Source organism: Chelonia mydas, chromosome 10 (genome assembly GCF_015237465.2).
Source record: "Chelonia mydas isolate rCheMyd1 chromosome 10, rCheMyd1.pri.v2, whole genome shotgun sequence".
In the NCBI taxonomy this organism is placed as follows: domain Eukaryota; kingdom Metazoa; phylum Chordata; order Testudines; family Cheloniidae; genus Chelonia; species Chelonia mydas.
Genome location: NC_051250.2, coordinates 47,168,009 through 47,186,750, shown reverse-complemented (window position 1 = coordinate 47,186,750; position 18,742 = coordinate 47,168,009). Strand labels below are relative to the sequence as shown.

The 18,742-nt window shown below is 52.6% G+C and overlaps 1 protein-coding gene across 2 annotated transcripts in view; it reads left to right on the top strand.

Annotated features, from left to right (window-relative positions):
* PTPN9 (protein tyrosine phosphatase non-receptor type 9) overlaps positions 1-17,690 on the top strand; it is a 51,101-nt gene extending 33,411 nt beyond the window's left edge. For both annotated transcript variants that reach the window (XM_027831053.3, XM_043523801.1), the window contains exons 5-13: positions 986-1,091; positions 2,503-2,613; positions 4,795-5,123; positions 5,949-6,042; positions 8,310-8,379; positions 12,770-12,848; positions 14,219-14,369; positions 14,964-15,171; positions 15,895-17,690. In XM_027831053.3, the coding sequence (XP_027686854.2) occupies positions 986-1,091; positions 2,503-2,613; positions 4,795-5,123; positions 5,949-6,042; positions 8,310-8,379; positions 12,770-12,848; positions 14,219-14,369; positions 14,964-15,171; positions 15,895-16,109 (1,363 nt within the window). In that variant the 3' untranslated portion in view covers positions 16,110-17,690. The remainder of the gene's footprint in view (positions 1-985; positions 1,092-2,502; positions 2,614-4,794; positions 5,124-5,948; positions 6,043-8,309; positions 8,380-12,769; positions 12,849-14,218; positions 14,370-14,963; positions 15,172-15,894) is intronic.
* Positions 17,691-18,742: the final 1,052 nt, after the last annotated feature.

Sequence of the window (18,742 nt, the reverse complement as noted above, 5' to 3'; positions counted from 1 at the left end):
GCTGTTTGTACAGGGTGGTGCACATATTAATTACAAGCAAGGTGTAATTAACAAGCAACGGGCACCTTGATCAGTTTCCTCGTGCACAAACCTGCCCCAGGCTTTTTTAATCTGCCGAGTGGATCACTTAACTGCACGACATTTAGACCAGTGATTTTTTTGATGTGCACCTGGCACTTAGGCTGCAGTTCAGAAAATAACGGGCAGTTTGTGGGCACAATTTGGCCCCCTTACATCTGGAACTGTTGCATTGCAGGTGTTACATTTCTAAGCTATTTTACTGGCCAGATCCTGTTTAAAGCAACAGGGCCAGTTCCCCCATTCATTGGACCTCGTGCTTCTGTAGTAGAAATGCTACATTGAAAGTGCCATTTCCAAACTGCTTACAGGGGAGAGGATTACACCACTTGATAGCCCAGCATCCATCTTGTTTTTATTCTCCTTAACTTTGAATGCTCGATTACTGGGACTTGCCTGTAGTAAGGCCCCAATACAGCAAAACACCGTAAGCATGCAGTTGAGTCCTATGGACGTCAATGTGAGTTCAGTGAGGAGCAGGGTGACCAGATATCCTAATTTTATAGGGACAGTCCTGATATTTGGGGTTTTATCTTATACAGGTGCCTATTACCGCCCCCCACCCCCATCCTGATTTTTCACACTTGCTGTCTGGTCACCCTAGTGAGGAGTTTGCCAAATTGCCATCTATGCCAAGAATTGATAGTGCAAATACCCTATTTGAGTTTCTGTGATCTTTTTTTTTTTTTCTGTTCCTAAAAACCTGGGGTCAGAACCTCAGTGGTGTCAATGAGCTGAGGGTCTGGCCTCTGTTGTTCAAAGTGAATATCCTCCTTCATGCATTGCAAAAAAAAAATAATCGTGGTACTTAATGGGTTAAAAGAATCCGTGCTTTGCGTGGCTCTGTGCGCCAGGATTCCACGTCACCGGCGGCAGGTGATTTTTTCTTTCTCCCCCGTGCACCCAGCTTCGAAACGCAGAGAAACGGTCTGGTGTTCATCTACGACATGGCAGGCTCCCAATATACCAACTTCGAGCTGGACCTGAGCAAGAAGATCCTCAACCTGCTGAAGGTAAAGGAAACGGTGCGGGGGGAGCTGATGGGAACGGAGGCTTCCCCCCCCCTGCGTATTCTGAGACTCTGCAACCTATTGTAGGGGGGTAGAAAGGATAGCGCAGCGGATAGGGCACTGGACTGGGACTTGGGAGCCTTAGATTCAATTCCGCAAACTTCCTGTGTGAACTCGGGCAAGTCCCTTAATCCATCCTGTGCCACAGTTCTCCCTCTGTGAAATGGGTACAGTAGTGCTGCCCTACCTCACAGAAGTGTCATGGGGATAAAATCCATTTTAAAGACTGTGAAGAGGGCCCTATATGTCCCTAGACAGAGACTGCAGAGTGAAGCAGCTCTCTTTGAACCCTGCTTTCCCTTAGACCCTGAGAGTTCAGAACACATGTCTGTCTCCACTCTTCATGGTAGCAGGAGTCAAAGCCTTTCCCAGTGCTATAAATAGAAAGGGTGAGAGTACTTGTGGGAAGTCACCATCTCTGCAGTGACTTCTTTCAAACACTAATATCTCTGCTCTACTTACTTTGCTATCCAAAGCTATCTAGACTGTGAGGCAGTGCTGTCTAGTGGGTAGAGCACAAGACTCAAGATTTGATTTCTAGTCCCAGCTCTGCCACCGGTGCACTGTATGGCCTTGGGCTAGTCAACCTCAGTTTATCCATCTGTAAAATGGGGAGAACAGTAGTTCCCCATTTACCTCAAAGCGGGTATTGTGAGGATCAGTTAGTTAATGATCACAAAATGTTTTGGACATGTAGGGCCTGATCTAAAACCCACTGGAATTGGTGGGAATCTTACCACTGACTGGAGCGGGCTTGGATCAGGCCTGTAAGTACTATTTAATGTGAAGGGTTTGCTATTAGAATGTCTCTGCTTCATGGTTCAATGGCTGAGAATGTTTCAATTAAAACAGAGCCAGGTTTTTTGACTAGTTTGTTTTTAGTATCCTGACAATTACTGATTTCCCAAAAGAAAACATAAGAGAAATAAGGAAGCATTACACAGGGAAATGTTACCACAAGACTTTTCTTTCAACGCACAGACAATTAAACTGTAACCATAATGCATTTTATGTATATACAGAAAAGTTAAATAAACCAGAACAAATTAACTCATGAGCTTTAAGGAAAAAAAGATCCCCAAGTTCCAATTGTGTGTTAACACAGCTAGGCATTTATAATGCACCCATCAGCATGGCCTCTGGGCTCCACTCCTGTAACTTCCTAAAGAGCAAAGAGTCAAAGCAGCTTGTTCTTTCCTCCAGTTAAATTGCCTCTTGCTGTTGGGCCCCTTGCCTAATTTCTCTCCAGGCATGTGCTGTATCCTCCCCCTGCTGGCCGTGAGCGGGGAAGGCAGGAAAGAGAAGGCATGGGTTGAGGTTGTGGTTTTAAAATGCATCCGTGTGCCATCCACAGGGAGCCTTCCCGGCTCGTCTCAAAAAGGTGTTTATTGTGGGTGCCCCGATGTGGTTCCGAGTCCCCTACTCCATCATCAGCCTCCTGCTGAAAGAAAAGCTCCGAGAGAGGGTGAGTAAAACATGGGCCGGGGTGGGGAGGTGCTGGCACATGGAAAAAAGCTCCGAATCAGAGTCTCTGCCGTGGGGAAATTCTCCTTAAACAGGGTGTCACGCAGGGAGACTGTGAGGCAAAGGCTGATGTTGCGTGATAGATAGGTGATCTCATAGCCCCTGGTGCAGCCCTTTTCATACACGCTGGCCAATGCGTTCCAGTGAGGGCAGCTGGATATTTTTCCCAGGGTTGCTAAAGAAACATGAGGCTAAGGGCTAAATGCATGAAGGGTGCAAACAGGAGCAGCTGCATTGAAGCCAGCTGGGTTGTGTCCATCACACCCAGGGTTGACTTAGCCCTGAGCACTCAAAAACGGGCCCGACTGTTGAACTTGCAAGACTCTCCGCTCACTTGTGCCTGCGTGTGTCCACACCAAAGTGCTTTTGTGTCTGTGCAAATGGTTGCACCGTTACCCTGCTGGCACAGCGACATGCTCTCTTGCAGCCAAAGCTTCCGAGGCTGCACTTGGCTGAGAATCTCCGGTTGGACTCTCTTGTTGTTGTTAATGTGTATGATAACTGTGGCTGCTGGCCCCAGTCCCATTCAGGGCCCCGTTGTGTTTAAAGGGGAAATTAAATGTTTTTTTTTTAACATGTGTGGGAGGGTGTATGTAAAAAAAACAACCACCATCTGATTTAGGTCCCAGTGCAGCAAAGCAAGTAAACATGTGCCTAACTTTAAGTAGATGAATAGTGCCATCAAAATCAGCATAACTACTCAACTGTACTTGCTTTGCTGGTCTGGGGTCTACCAGAACTCATAGGTAGCCTTAAATTAAAGGCCCAGTCCTGACTTTTTGGGCGGGGTTTAGGGCACGCGGCGTATTGCAGATCATATTCTAACAGGCTAAATGGAAAAGGCTTTAATTTGCAAAGTCCTTTGATCAGGCTTCTGGGCTTTTCCTGCAAAAGTGGATTGTATCACATCCAGCTACTGTCTGTCTTAGGTTTTCACTTTTCATTTAGCACCACAGAATCTACAAGTAGTAAAGCAAAGCAGGGGTTTGCATTCCTTCCAGTGGTTCGGGTGTTTATATTGTCATCAAAATGTAAGGAGTGCAGCTTCCTGCTTTTGCTTCCAAGAAGGGGTTGAGGTACCATCATCTCACTCCGAAGCCTGACCTTGGGTATTGGCAAATAAAATTATTTTTTAAAACAATCCTTTCTTCACAGTCCATTTCCAGGGCTGCCCATGAGTTCTGTTAATCATCTAGGGTCTGAAACCATTTCTTCCTTTTTGGAAAATAAGGACAGTTTTTTTAATTCCCTTTTAATCATCAACCAAGAGATCATATTCAGACCTTGAATTTGGGCAGCATTTCAAAGTAAAGGAATTTAATCAGAGTGTACGGTCTTTTTATGGCCCCCGGAGTCTGCCACACTCTATAGACCAAGTCCATGCCTGGAAGGGGTCCTCTTTCAGATAACTAGCAAAATGATGACCACAGTTTGAATGCTTCTTAACCAAAGAGGATGTACAGCTGACAACCTCATCAGTATCCTTAAATAACTTCAGATGGAACCATGTCCTCAGAGTTTAATGCTCCCAGGTCCTGTAATGGTGTGGCTTTGAATTGCACCTGCCCTCCCCACTCCTCCTGATTAGAGCAGGAGACTTGTATGAAAGGCATCCACCTGAAATGTGGACTTCTCCCCAATAGTCACAAATCGAGCCTTGTAGTCGCGGAAAGGGAGCTGTTTCTATCCAGACGGTTCACAGACCAGAACTCTGTTCTGCTCCAGCCGAGGAAAGGCAGACTCCCCCTACTGGAGTATGTCAGAACAGCTCCATTCACTAAAGAGAACAGATTTCTAAACAAGAGAATGGAGAGGAAAGGGAGCTACTCAAAGACCCTTTTGTGAGGAATTTTCCAGGCCTTGTAATGGCTTCAAGAGGGAAGTGGATCAATTCACTTCTTAGCCCCAGCCAGGCAGACTACATCCCCTTCTACAAAAAGAAAAGGCGTACTTGTGGCACCTTAGAGACTAACCAATTTATTTGAGCATAAGCTTTCGTGAGCTACAGCTCACTTCTACGTGTCCACTGTCTCAAGCAAGCCCCCCTCCCTTCACGTACAGGCTGGTCAAGTCCATGCTCGGGGTGCGTTTCACCCCATCCCATCTCACTCTGTTCCCCCAGGTTCAGATGGTGAAGATGTCAGAGCTGAAGGAACACCTGCCCCGGGAATGTCTCCCTGAATACCTAGGGGGATCCCTCAAGCTGGATCCTCTCAGCTGGAACTGCCGGTTCCTCCCCCAGCAGAATGGCCACCCAGACCCGTTGGATGAGCTGATCCTGGTACCGCTGGTTTCACCGCGAGATAATGGCTCGGTGCATGTTCCTGGACCAAAGTGCATGACTGTCCATCAACTGATGGACCATGTGAACCGAAAGCAGAAGCGGGGAATCTATGAGGAGTACGAAGACATCCGGCGCAGGAGTCCTGCAGGGACCTTCATCTGCTCCCTGTAAGTATGCAAGGAAAGCCGCTAGGCACGGAGATGGCGGTGTTGGAGGGATAGATCACCAATGGGTCTGCAAAATCAGAACCACAGCTGGGCTTGCTTGACACAATCCCTCTCTTTCAATGAGGAAGCTGCTTCCATTCTCTTCATCCCGGGCTGGCTAGTCCGTGCAGCGGCAGCGGGTCTGACCTGAGTCTCTTTCCTCTCACGGCAGGCTCAGCAGCAGGAGACGGAGGGCAGAGGGATGGTTTAGAAATCAGCAGTAAGATTGAAAAAGGGACTCCTCAGACCAGGATGCATTTATTGTGCATGTGTCCACGTCTTACTGGCGTCGCCAGGGGAGAACAAACCTGGTTCTGCTGTGTGTCTCTGCATGCAGAGAGCCACCAAACCAGCCCCTTCCTTTGTGGCCGTGCAAAGCCGCGGCCGGAAGGAGGCAGTGCCTCCAGCTAAGAAGGTTGCCGTTCTGCTGCGGGTTCCGGTCATGTGCATTGGGATGGGTGATCCCTCGCTCTAGCTGCCCGGGAAGATTCAGCCTGGTTTATTATTGGATTGCAGACTTACCAGTGCTGTCCAAGAGCATGAGGGAGAACAAAGAAACCCTCCTAACATCGCAATCCAACTTAGCAGAGACGAGAAGTGGGTGTCAGTTTTACCATAACGATCTGCTAGACGGGCCTTTCCCTAGATGAGGAAAGCCCTGGGTCTGATTGACGGCAGAGCCCAAACTCGGGCACCAGGTGCATGGTGTGATCTAGAACAGAGTCCTTCACTGCTTCCCGTCCGCTCTCTCTTCCTCACTTTTCCTGCCTCTTCGGTGCCCCACAGGGCTCCGTATAACCAGGAGAAGAACCGATATGGGGACGTGCCGTGCCTGGACCAAACTCGAGTGAAGCTGACCAAGCAGTACAGCCGCTCGGAGGTAAGCAGGCAGAGTTTTCCCTGGGGCGCTGACTCTCCGCCGTCTAGACGGCCCCTCACCCTCATTCCTGGGGTGGCAGTCGCATGCTGGACATGCCTGTGTGCTAGGGTGAGTGACTTGCCAGCTGGGGCAGTGTGAGAGCCGTGCGTGGCCTGGTGTTCTGAAAGCACCGCGTAAAACTGTGAGGGTGGGTTTATTTTGGCTGGGGACTCCTCTCTCCAGCCCAGAGACCCAGCCCACCACCTGCTCCAGGCTTTCACATGTGCCTGCTCCTTCACAGCAGGGTCTCTCCTGGGGCAGCCAGCTCTGAGAGAGCAGAGGCTCTGGAGGGTGGGACCCTGAGGTGCTTTTAGGCCAGGTCCCCAGGAGAGGCTGGCAACTCTCTCCCCTCTTGCCGCTCCCTCCCACCCCTGAGGAATGTCCTCGGGTCCTGCCTTAAGCTCCTCACGAGGTCCCTCCGTCTCCTACGCTGTGCACTCGGGACGTAGGCAAACCCGCAGGCCAGTGTGGCTGGCGGGAAGAGGCCTCCCTCAGAGTCGGGAGACACCTCTACATGCTCTGCCAGCCTGTGGTGCCTCAAATCAGAGTCTCAAACCCACATCTCCCACCTGGTCGTGCATTGCCCTGCGCTTAAGCAACAGCACAGGCCCTCCTCGTCCCTGTATCGGAAACCCCAGCACCGGTTACAGCAGTAGTGGAGAATTCTCCTGGACAGAGCCACATGCCTAGCAGCGCTGGGCAAGGGGAACCCTGAGGGCCTTGGCCATGCTGGGGTGACCGGAAAGGAGCACCCCATGTCCCACCCTACTTTAACACGCGGAAGAATGTAGGCCTTTAACATTAAGGGCTGGATCGTCATCTGAAATAAATTTGCCTAGCTCCATTGACTTCAGTGAGCTAACACTGATTTACACCTGCTGAGGGTCTGGCTCTAAGCATTAGCTTCTCCTCTGAAAGCAAGAGGGGAACTCGTTCGCCGGGTACGACGTTGAGCCCCGACAGCCAGCCAGCGTCTCGCGCTATGGGCTGTGCTAGCTGGAAGCTCCCAAATGCCAGTTTCAATCCTCTGTTGTCGCTCTCAGCGCACGTGCTCCCTGGTGAGAAATGCCTCCTGCCAGAGTGAATGTGGGGGGCACTGAGCCAAACAGTGCGCTGGGCTGGCTGCTCAAGGGGCAGCAGTGTGGCGCTCATTAAAAACAATAGCTCAGCCTGTCGAGCTCTGAACCTGAACGTAGCACACGGGGAGGCTTCGGAGTAACTGCGGCTGCGTGAGCATGCAGCCGAAAATCGCTGATGAGAGCCTTGTTCATCTGCCCAGGCTGGAGTCTTGGGGGCGCCACTCCTAGAATGGTCGATTATGACACTAACCCCTAAATCCCTGAGGGATACAGCTGTGGGCACCACTTTGGGGTGCGTGTCAAGTTTTCATTTGCCCCAGGAGGAACACAGACCCCTGAGTGCCCCAACTCGGGTCCTTGCAGAGAAAGGAATCTTTGTTCCTTTAAGCTTCCGGCATGTCTGAGCTTTCTATGCGAGGAAGGGAGTGAAGAGAGCCCATGTCCGGAACAGCCCTCTGCGTCCCTGGGCGACATAGACGGCAAGGCATCGTGGGAGGTTATTTGGGGGCTCTGATTTGAATCTGGTCAGACTTGACAGTTTCTCTTCCCTGCTGAGTTCGTTACTTTAAGACGCCTCCAGGTGATCGGAAGGGCTGGAGTGTCGCTCCATCACATTTCACTCCCTTCCCCTGCTTTTAGTTGCTATTTGATCTCTGCGGGCATTTGGGCTCCCTTCTTTCAACTGCACTCCTTCCCCCCGGTTATTTGTCAGGGGTATTTGGAAATAGCAATAGCCTAAGCTCCACCCAGCCTGGCGGGAGCAGGTTGCACGTCCCATGGCACTGCTGCCCCAAGTGTAACTGGCCTGTGTGGTGGTAGCGTAATTGTAAACAGCATCATGGCTGTGCAATGGGCCGTGGGCGGATTTTGTTTTAAAATAGGCCAGTGTCAGAGTGTTTTAAAACTGATGCAAACCTGAGCTCCCTCCCAGAACGGAAGCTGGGTTGCAGGAGATGCCCCAGATGAGGTTCAGGGATCTGGGAACGCATGGTGCCCACTCCTCTTCTATCTATCCCAACCTGCATACCTCAGACTCGTTCTGTTGCTCAGCTGACTAACAGCTTTCCCCTGCCCTTGGGCATTCCTCCTCCAGCATGTTGTGGTGTTATGCTCTGCGTGGTAACGGTCTGTGTATCTTTCTCTCTCCAGCTGACAGACTACATCAATGCCAGCTTCATGGATGGCTATAAACAAAGGAATGCTTACATTGGTACTCAAGGTAAGATCAGACTCTGCTTAGAATGGGGTCAGTACGTACGACGTTGGGCCCACTGGTAGGCAGTGTCGGGGCAGTGAGCTGGCAAGTTGCTGTTCATATGCTGCCGACGTGGCTGGCTGGGGGAGTCTCGGCACTGATCCAGTCTGTGCTCGTAAGAGTCCTGTAAAGAGTGATTCTTGCCTCTGGAGGGGCTGGAAGGAACAGGGTGGAGCCACAGACGCCGACTTCCCCTCTTTCCTGTGGGTACTCGACCCCCGCCCCCACTCCACCCTTTCCATGAGGCCCCGCCCCAACTCCGCCCCCTCTCTGCCAATATTCCAACTCCTTCCCCGAATCCCCACCCCAGCCCCGCCTCGTCCGCAGAGCGTGCCACCTTCCCGCTCCTCCACCCCCCCCCCCGAGCGTGCGAATGCTGCCAAACAGCTGTTTGGTGGCAGCCAGGCAGGAAGCGCTGGGAGGTAGGCAGAGGAGCGGGGACGCGGTGCACTCGCGGGGGCAGGGGGGAGCTTGGTTGCCTATGGGTGCAGAGCACATGCTAATTTTTCCCCGTGGGTGCTCCAGCCCCAGAGCACCCACGGAGTCGGCGCCTCTGGGTGGAGCTGCGGTGTTGAGGTGTTGGAAGCATCCCTAGAGTATGGCTGCTTGTGGGAGGGGCTCACTCAAAGGAGTGGGGAGGGGAGATATCGGGTGAGGGCTTGATCTAAAGCCCATTGGAGTTCATGGAAAGACTCTTGTTGATTTCAGCGGGCTATTCGTCAGCTGTGCGTAGGACAAGTCTGGGAGGTGAAGCAATAGTTTAGACAAGTCACTTCGCTTCTCTGGGCCGGTTTGTTCCCCTTCTGGAGGGTGGCATGCTTATTTCTCGGGCCCTACAAAATTCATGGTCCATAATTTCACAGTCACGGGATTTTTAAAATGATAAATGTCAAGATTTCAGGTATTTAAATCTGAAAGTTCGCGGTGTTGTAACTGTAGGGGTCCTGCCCCAAAAAGGAGTTGTGGTGGGGGGGGGAGGGTTTGCAAGGTTATTGTAGGGAGGGTTGCGATATTGCTTCCCTTACTTCTGCGCTGCTGCTGGGGGCAGCGATGCTGCCTTCAGAGCTGAGCAGCTGGAGAGCGGCGGCTGCTGGCCGGGAGCCCCGCGCCGAAGGCAGCAGCAGTGGAATAAGGGCGGTGCTGCCACCTGGTCTGTGCTGCTGCTGGCGGGGAGCGGCCTTCAGAGCTGGGCGCCCGGCCAACAGCTGCTGCTTTCTGGCCGCCCAGCTCCGAAGGCAACGCAGAAGTAAGGGTGGCAATACCGTGACCCTCCCCGCGAACTCCCTTTTCCGTCCGGACCCCCAATTTGAGAAACACCGGTCTCCCCCTGTGAAATCTATATAAGACGGGGTAAAAGCACCCAAAAGACCAGATTTCATGGTCCGTGATGCGTTTTTCCTGGCCACGAATTTGGTAGGGCCCTACTTATTTCCCTAGCAGCTGGGTGCTGTGAGGGTTAGTTAACGTCCGGAGAGCTCTGTGCAAAGATAAAGTGCTGCAGAACTGCTTCCTGCAGAGTGGAGGAGCAGCACTGGCCGGGGACAACAGACATCCCTCCCTGCAGGCTGGCACAAAGCCCAGAGGGCCGGGGGAGAAGCTCGGCCAATGCCCATTGAGAAGGGAGAGCAGGGATTTTGGGGGGTGGGGGAACGAGAAGTTTGGCGGAGAGGGGGTGTGACCAGAGGCACAAATGCAGCATGTGTGGACGTACCCGAGCTAGCTAGCCTGCGAGAAACAGCAGCATGGCGGCAGCTGTGTGGGCTGGCCACCAGAGCACGTACCGAGGGTCCCCGGCAGGATTGTACTCGGGCAGCTAGTTCATGCCCCTGCCGCTTTGCTGCTGTTTTTAGCGAGCTAGCTGGATCTGAGGTAGCGCGGGCATGGCTGTGCGTGCTGCAGCTGTGCCTCCCAATCGCAGCACACACATACCGTTCGAGGCTGATATCTCAAAGGTGCTGACACCCATTCAAGTCCAAGGGGAAATCAGGCCAAGTATCTGTAGGCCTTGCGGGCAGGGAATGGGGTCTGTCCTAAAACATAGCTTCCCTCTCCCATCAGCCGTATGAGCGTACGGCAGCCGAAGGTCTCACCCAGTACCGATTGCCTGTTTGGAAATGAGCGTCCTGGCTAAGGCAGATGCCCTCTCCCGGGAACAATCACAGCCTCCGTCTTTACGGCACTTGGCACCACGTACGTTGGTTCCTTTCGAATCAGGGACCTGCCGTGCGAACGAAGCATCCGTCTCGCTGTGCTGGGGCTTGCAGAGCATCTGCCTGCATTTAAGGAATGATCCAAGGCCCCTTTTGCCAGAGCTCGTATAACTCTCATGTGCCCTGGGGTCTCAGGGAATGGAACAGTCCTGGCAAATCATCTCGCAGGAACCTCCCCCGTTACTCCTCTGGGGAGCAGTTGAGCCATTGGTCAGGACAGAGCAGGGGTGGGACAGACTGGCTGGTTTTATTTGATTTGTCCATGGTCCAGCCATGTGGTCAAACTTAAAAAAAAAAAAACCAAAAAAAAACCTTTCCACAAATTATTTGCCCCCAAAGTATGTATCAAATCACTCAGTGCCGTTGCCTAGTTACAGAGCACGCTCTCTCTCTCTCAAGTACGTACATCCCTGTTGCTTCCCAAAAAAAGTGTTTCAATAGGACCACATGGTCTCCTACCAGACAAACAAAATCCCCATCAATATTTCCAACTGAATAGGGGCGTAGCAGCGTAAAGCTCCCCCGTCAAATCCCAGTGAGCTCACAAGGTGCCTGGTGTGCATGTGGCAGCAGAGATGCTGTCTGTTGTGGAGCAGCCCCCCTGGACTCCCCCATTTTGCAGCAAGTCGTGGCCTGACAGAAGCATCTGCCTCAGTTTCCCCTTTTAGAGTCCCTCGAAACAATCCAAACGCTCTGGTGGGGTTAATTCATTACAAAAGTTCCATGTATATGCATCATAACAAGTCCCATAACCATAGTCCAGAATTCCCCAGCATTGTCCAGACAGTACATGCAGTGTACAGCCCTGGCATCTCTTGCCACACCCTGGCTGTCCGGCACAGCCTCAGTGTCCCTCGCTATGCCCTGGATCTCCAGCACAGCCCTCTCCTGGCCTTGTAGCAAGCAGGCCTCCCCAGCCTTCCAGCTGGAGTGCAACCCCTCTGTTGCCAGCTTCCCCACAGCCTCTCTGCTGGGAGCATCCCTCACTACCCCAGGCCCTCTCATGGTTCCTCTGGAGATGTCAGCAGGTAAGGTCCTCTGCTGCTCTTCCTGCCTTCAGCCTTCTCTGGCCCTGGCCAGCCAACAAACCCATCTTGCTGCTCTTCAGCCTTCTCCCAAACTTGCCAACTCCTCCCTCTTCCCAGGGAGTGCCTGCGGAGAGCATTCGGCAGTTGTCCCTAGAGATCCCCTCCAGTCTCCTAAACTTTCCTGACTGACTCATTGGGTCTCTCCCTGATCTTTTCTAGCCTCCAGGTGCTGCCCCACCCTCTTAATGGCCAATTGGGAGTACCGCTCTGTCACAGGCGCTGGATCTGCCTCATTTACACGGGCCAGCCCATCCCTGACGCAGCAGCATTCTACCACAGAAGGCTCAGCTGTTTTGTTGTCAACACCTTTCTCAATGTTTACACAAAACCACCACGGGGTCTAGGGTCCACAGCAAATTCACAACCCTACCTCCAGCTCTTCCCAAAAGCTTTTCATGTCACCACGTTGCTCTTCACAAACCTGGTGGCATGCAACTGAGACATGGCCAGCAGCTAAGCAGGGCCAGAAGAATGGGGTGCAAACCTGTGGCAGACATAGCCAGCTAGAAATTTGTCGGCCATTTTAAGCACTTGGCCTGTATCGTGTTTGGTCTGCAGGAGGAATGGGTGTAGTGTTTACAGTGGGTCGTTTTCCTCAATTTCTTCCTACTCTAGCCACGTTCTCCAGCCATGTGAGCTGGCTCTGGTACCAGTGACAGCAACTGTAATGTGGCTGGGAGGGGAAGGGAACTAAAACCAACCACCCAACCGTTAATAATCACACAGGAGTGCTGGGCAGTGAAAAGCAGGAGCTACCATATGTGCATTTAGAGCTAATACTCCTAGAAGCTCCATGTAGCATCTCAGCAACCCACATGATTTGATGAGGCAGCCCTAGGAGATCTGTTGTCATTGTTAGGTGCTGATTTGCCATACACCAATGGTCCAGGTGCTGCCTTCTTCTTGGGTTGTTCCTGAGGGTGTGGCCAGAGGGGACTGGCTGGAGCAATCCAGTGGGAGGTGCAATTTGTGCATCCCCACGTTCACTGGGATGCTGGATGAGAATTGATGTGTCCAATACCTATAACCTTTCTCATGTGTGATCTGTCCTGTCAGGACCCCTGGAAAACACGTATTGCGACTTCTGGCGCATGGTGTGGGAGCAAAACGTTCTGGTGATTGTCATGACTACCAGGTGAGTGAGTGTGCGCGGAGAGCAGAGACCCACTCAGCCTCTTGGATGAGAAGTCCTGGCCACTTGGGGACGTTCAAGATCCTATGTCCCTTTTTACAGAATGAGAGTTAGTGCCATGGTGCAGGCTGAAGTCTGGTTTGGGTGACCATATTTTGTTTCCTTAAATCTCTACTCCTGGGACTTGAGCAGACAGCACCGGATATGGCATAGCTTGCTTTCTTCTTCACTTGCTGCCCTAAACATTTGTAGAGGTGTTGTGCACTGTTAAAGCATCTGCCATATTCTGCCCAAGAAGTGGCTGCATTTTGGTTGTTGGTGGCCATAATTTATACATGTATATATGTATAGGAAAAGTTCATGTGTATATGTGTATACGAAATGCCATACAAATTTTATATATATACATATACGCACACTATATATATATTCACTGTGTGTGTGTGTGTGTGTGTATATATGCAGAGAGAGAGAGTTTGTATAGTACTTTGGGATCCTGTTTCCCATTTCTAAAGCCCGCTCCTTCTGTGACCTTGGTCAGGTGATTTAATCTCCCTGCCTCGGTTTCCCCATATGTAAAATCAGTCTATTAATATCTGCCCCCATGGAGTTTTGAGTCTCTTAATGTTTGTGAAACACACTGAAGATGTGTGAAGCATTATGATTATTTTAAGTGTGGAGTCTGATTTTAGCATTCTGGGAAATAGCTGACATCAGTGGGTCTCCGTTTTTTCCATACCTGGAAGGGCAGGATGACTGCAACTTCTGATGCTTGCTGGTGTCCACCACTCCTGTTGAGAGCCCCTGAACTGTTGTTAACCGCCCAGTCAGGCAGGGCTCACTGCATCCAATTACGCTTTGATCAGGTTTACAAGGTTCTCTCCACAACGATTATGGCTGGAAATCTTTTTTTTTTTTTTTTTTTAAATGAAAAGGCAAGAAACCTGAGTACCCCGGTGTATGTCGAAATGACCTATCAGATTGATAGGCCCCTGTAACGATGGATTAAGCAGCCCAGCTGTTTGTCTGAGTGTAGTGTTTACCAGTCTGACATGTGGCTGCCCAGCATTTGGGGAATACTGTCAGGTCACTGCTAAACCTCAGCAGAGCAATTGTGTCTAAGGGTGCTTGGCTCGTCACATCCTTCACCCCTCCTGCAGGGGAGGACTGTGTCTCCCATTTCCCTCCTCTCCCATTACCAAGCAAGGTCTCAGTATAGGGTATGGGCAGGTGCAAGCCCGCCAGCATGTCTGTTACCGAGCTGCCCTGCAGGTCGGTAGGTGGCTTGGCCAGGATGGAACAACCTCCCCGATCCGTTTCAGGGAGGAGGCAATGAAGAACCCACCCTTCTCCCCACCCTTTGTATATTACAGGCTTGAGGAGGGAGGCAGGAGGAAGTGTGGCCAGTACTGGCCCCTGGAGAAAGACTTCCAGGTGTGCTACGGATCCCTCACTGTCACCAACCTTGGGGTGGAGAACCTGAACCATTACAAGAAAACCCTTCTGGAGATCTATAACACTGAGGTAATCCCCCGCCCCTCGCTGCAAGGAACCTCTCCAGAAAGGGGCCAGAGGACTAGGCTCCGTGGGGAAAGGAGGCTGCAGTCCTCACTGGTGCCCGTGAAGGAGCAGGCAGCGTGGGTGAGCCCCAGCTGCCGTCCTCTCGGCTGCCTGCGGAGAATCGCAGCTGCGTGGGGAGAGGGGTACGGCCACCTCTGCGGAAGGGAGAAACGTGGGGTGGAGCATGGTGTCTCGGCAGCACTGTGGTGTGGGCCATCTGGGCTCCGGACCCCGCTGTGCTGATGAGCTCTGCTGGCTTGGAGAGAGGTTGTGTCTGGGTTGTTTGGCATTGATGGCAGCCTCCTGATCCCCGGCTGGGAGACGGGACCCTTGGAAATGCTGTATGTGGGTGATGTGACAGGAGAAGGGATGGGCTGGGTGAGGGAAGGCCCATGCTGCTGGGCTTGCAGTGGCTGGTGTGCAGCTGCTCCAGGAAGAAGAGGGAATGCCTGGAGTCCCACCCTGTGCATTGGGAGGAAAGGGGCGCTCCCAGGGCGGATGGGGGTAGGGGAGTGGAATGGAAGCAAAAAGCACTGATGGTGGGGCTTTCGCACACAGCACAGAGAGAGGCGTCTGGTGTCCCATTTCCAGTACTTGAGTTGGCCGGATTACGGCGTCCCTTCTTCAGCTGCCACTCTGATCGACTTCCTGGGGGCAGTCAAGCAGCAGCAGAGGTTGGCGGCCAGTGCCCTGGGGCCTCGCTTCAAAGGTCACGCAGGAGGGCCGCCTATGGTGGTCCACTGCAGCGCTGGCATCGGCAGGACAGGTAATTCTCTCCAACTCCGGAGAGCAGGCTGCCAGGGGAGCCCCTGTAAATAGGAGACAGAGAGAACAGAGTGAAACCCTGCTGGAGTCATTCCTAGTGAACCCCTAGGAGGCGCCGCAGTTCAGAGGGAAATAGCTCTTCTTTCTTCTTACTGTATTTCCCCCGCATGGGATGCTCTCCAGACCCACTGTGAAGCCACAGAGACTGTCAACCTCCCCCGGTACTTTCCAATTCCAGCTCCGCGCCCCACGGGGCTTTTTGCACACTGAGGGCTGGCTGCGATTTGTTTCTGGTTCAGGCAGTCCTTAGTCCCTTCCCGGGGGGAGCCATTTACCTTCAGCCTGAGAGCTGGGATCCCGAGAGCGTCTCTTTGACATGGCAGATTGCTCCCAACTGGGCTGGTCCTTCATGGGAGACTCAGGCGGGAACTCCTTTCTGTGGAATCCGCCTGGACACATTGACAAGGACACATGCACGCCTGGAGCCTTAAATCCCTGCATGTCCTTCAGGGATGGAATTCCTCCCCCTTGCAAGAATTCAGTGTTAATCTGCGGAGTTAGGGCAGGCAGTTCCCCAAGGGTAGCTGAGATTGTAGGACTCCTGAGGACAGTAACTGGGAGTCTGCGAGTGGCAGCGGGGAGCGGGATTGTCGGGTGTTTCTGTGGGGTGGTGCTGCTGCAGTGGCAGTGTTTTGATGGATGGCCTGTTTGTCCCCTCCCTCAGGTACCTTCTGCGCGCTGGACATCTGCCTCTCTCAGCTGCAGGACACGGGCACGCTGAACGTGCCCCAGACGGTGATGCGGATGAGAACGCAGAGGGCCTTCAGCATCCAGACCCCCGAGCAGTACTATTTCTGTTACACGGCCATCATTGAGCATGTGCAGAGAGAGGGCCTGCTGCCCCCCACTCCCACACGGGCAGGCCAGGAGAAGAGCTAATGGGGACACAACCCAACCCGATGGCAGGGACTGGCTCTCCTGTCAGTCACGACCAGCTCGCCTTCCTCACGACCAGTCTGGATTCAGCAGAGCCTTCAGTAACCAAACTCCTTTGTCGTAGGGCTCCAACCTTTCCTTGGCTAGCTGGTTCTGATGAATCACAGCTAGTAGCCACTGACTAGCGACTCGTGGTCTTAACTATTACCACCTGCTGTTGAACTGTGCCTTATTCAAACCAAATTGTGGCTGCCACTTGCCAGGGGTAACTAGAGATAAGTGGGAAGAGGATCTGCTCCTCAGTATGATTTTTGTTTTTGTGGGACCACCTGAAATCCACCTGGAGGACTTGACTTAAATAAATATCCATTTCCAGTACCACCCAAGCCTTGGGCTTAGAAAAGGCACATACGTCAGTCTTACCTGCCACTAGGTGTGTGTGTCCGTCTGTATGTATGTGTGTATATAATATATACTCCATGTGTTCAAGTCTAGCCTACGAAAGTATTATATAGATACATATACACACGCACCTGGTTCTGGCTGCTCCTGGGGCTCAGTGTTGTAATGTTGTCTCACTGCTGTGATCTCTCGAGTGGGGAGTTATAGCCTTGCATTGTTAATGGCGCTGTGATGTTACTGGCTCTGTTTCGTTTGTTTTTTTCTTTTCACTCCTCTGCTGCAGCTGTAGAAGACGCACACTCGCTAGTACACACGCACGTCAGCGTACGGACCACGGCGTGTGTTGTGCTGATACATTCCTGTTGGATCGGAGTGGTGCGGAGACGCTGCGCTAGGCCCAGCTAGATCAGAGCGCATGTTACATCCCCATGCCGGGGTGCCGCGCAGGGGTTACACAGTCTTACCTGTCTTTATTTGGAGGAGGGGTCCCGGGGCCCATCTTTTCCCTTGAGTGAGGAGTTGCAGATCTTCACTGTGATGAGGGGACCCTTCCTTCCCAGGCTGGAGATGACTCACCTGCTCACTAGGGGGCAGCGACGGGCGGCAGTAGGTACGAAATGTTGCAGGGCAGAGGGCTGTGAAGTGCTGTCAGAGTAACTGGGCATTATCAAGGAAGTCTGAACTCAACTGATGGTGGTAACTTACTTCTGCGCTAGAAGCGGTGCTTTTCCAGGGAGTCCCCCTCCCGCCTATCTCTGCCAGGCAGACATCATCGGGATGAGCTGCGGCTGCCAAGTGCCAAGCCAAAACCACCTTAAGGTAGAGAAGCCAAAAACCTGGAGCAGCTGCTTACCCCTTCCTTCCTGCCCCGGCGGTGCCCGGCCTGCCATTCAACGCACAGACTGTGCAACCCCAGCCCTCCCAAGTGCTGCTGAGCTATCTGACCATCACGCCCCTTCTTCCCCGCCCAGGGAGGTGCGGTTGGCAGCTGAACAGACCCTCAGTACCTTTATACTGTAATAAGCTCTCTGAATGTACATTCTTATTTTTACAACCTTTTTGGTTTTGTATTTAACGTTCACTTGATCGAGCCAGAGCTGGAGATCATTGTAAATGTTCCTATGCGCTGTCGCATGGCGAGACAGTTTTTGTATTTACGTATAAATATACCTACAGACGATCCATACGCCTTGCTTCGTCAATGCAGCCGCTCGGGGAATGGGAGGGGAGTTGAAGTGAGGGAGTCTGTGGACGCAGAGCGAAAGAGGGACTGGGTTAGGATTGTGGGTCTGACAGTCTGAAATTTAGCTTTGTCCAGGGGGACCCAGGCTTGGTCCAGTGTCCAATGAAGTCAGTGGGAGTCCATCCTTAAGTCCAGTGGGGGCAGCATCAGGCTTGCAGGGGGTTAACCGGTGCAGACCTCTCTTCCGCTCATGTTGGCCTCAGCGGGAATTTGTGGCTCCATGGGAGAAGGACCTCCTAGGTCAGGGGTGGGCAAACTTTTTGGCCCGAGGGCCACATTGGGGTTGCAAAATGGTATGGAGGGCCAGGTAGGGAAGGCTGTGCCCCCGGAAACAGCCTGGCCCCCTTCCACTTCCCGCCCCCCTCAGAACCCCTGACCCATCCAACCTGCCCTGCTCCTTGTCCCCTCACTGCCCCTCCCCCCCCGTCTCCTAACTGACCCCCACCGCCAAACCTCCACCCCATCCAACCGCCCCTGACTACCCCCCGGGACCTCCTACCCCTTATCCAACACCCCTTCTCCCCACCCCCTTACCATGCCGCTCAGAGCAGCAGGACAGGCTTATTGGAAAGCCTGGGAGGTGGGCGGGTGCAAGCCGCACTGCCCGCATGGCTGCAGGGGAGGGGCTGGGGGCTAGCCTCCCCAGCCGGGAGCTTAAAGGCCGAGTAGGACGGTCCCGCGGGCCATAGTTTGCCCACCTCTGTCCTAAGTAGACCTTGGACTCAATGGTAGAACTTCACACAAACCGTTCGTGGTAGCAGAGAGAGACAGAGGCTGCTGCTGTTGGTTATGCATGCTTTAATTATGGATTAATTTACTGTGCTTCTCATGTATACAGTACGTGCCTAGATAATCCCTCAGGATGTCTGTTGCTTAGGGCCACAGCCAGCCAGAAAAATCACAGGTAAATGAGTCTCTTCTTACTTTCCTGTTGTTTGGCTTTGCGCTAAATAGCCTTGTTGAAAGAGGTCGGGCACAGCTGTTCGTCTGG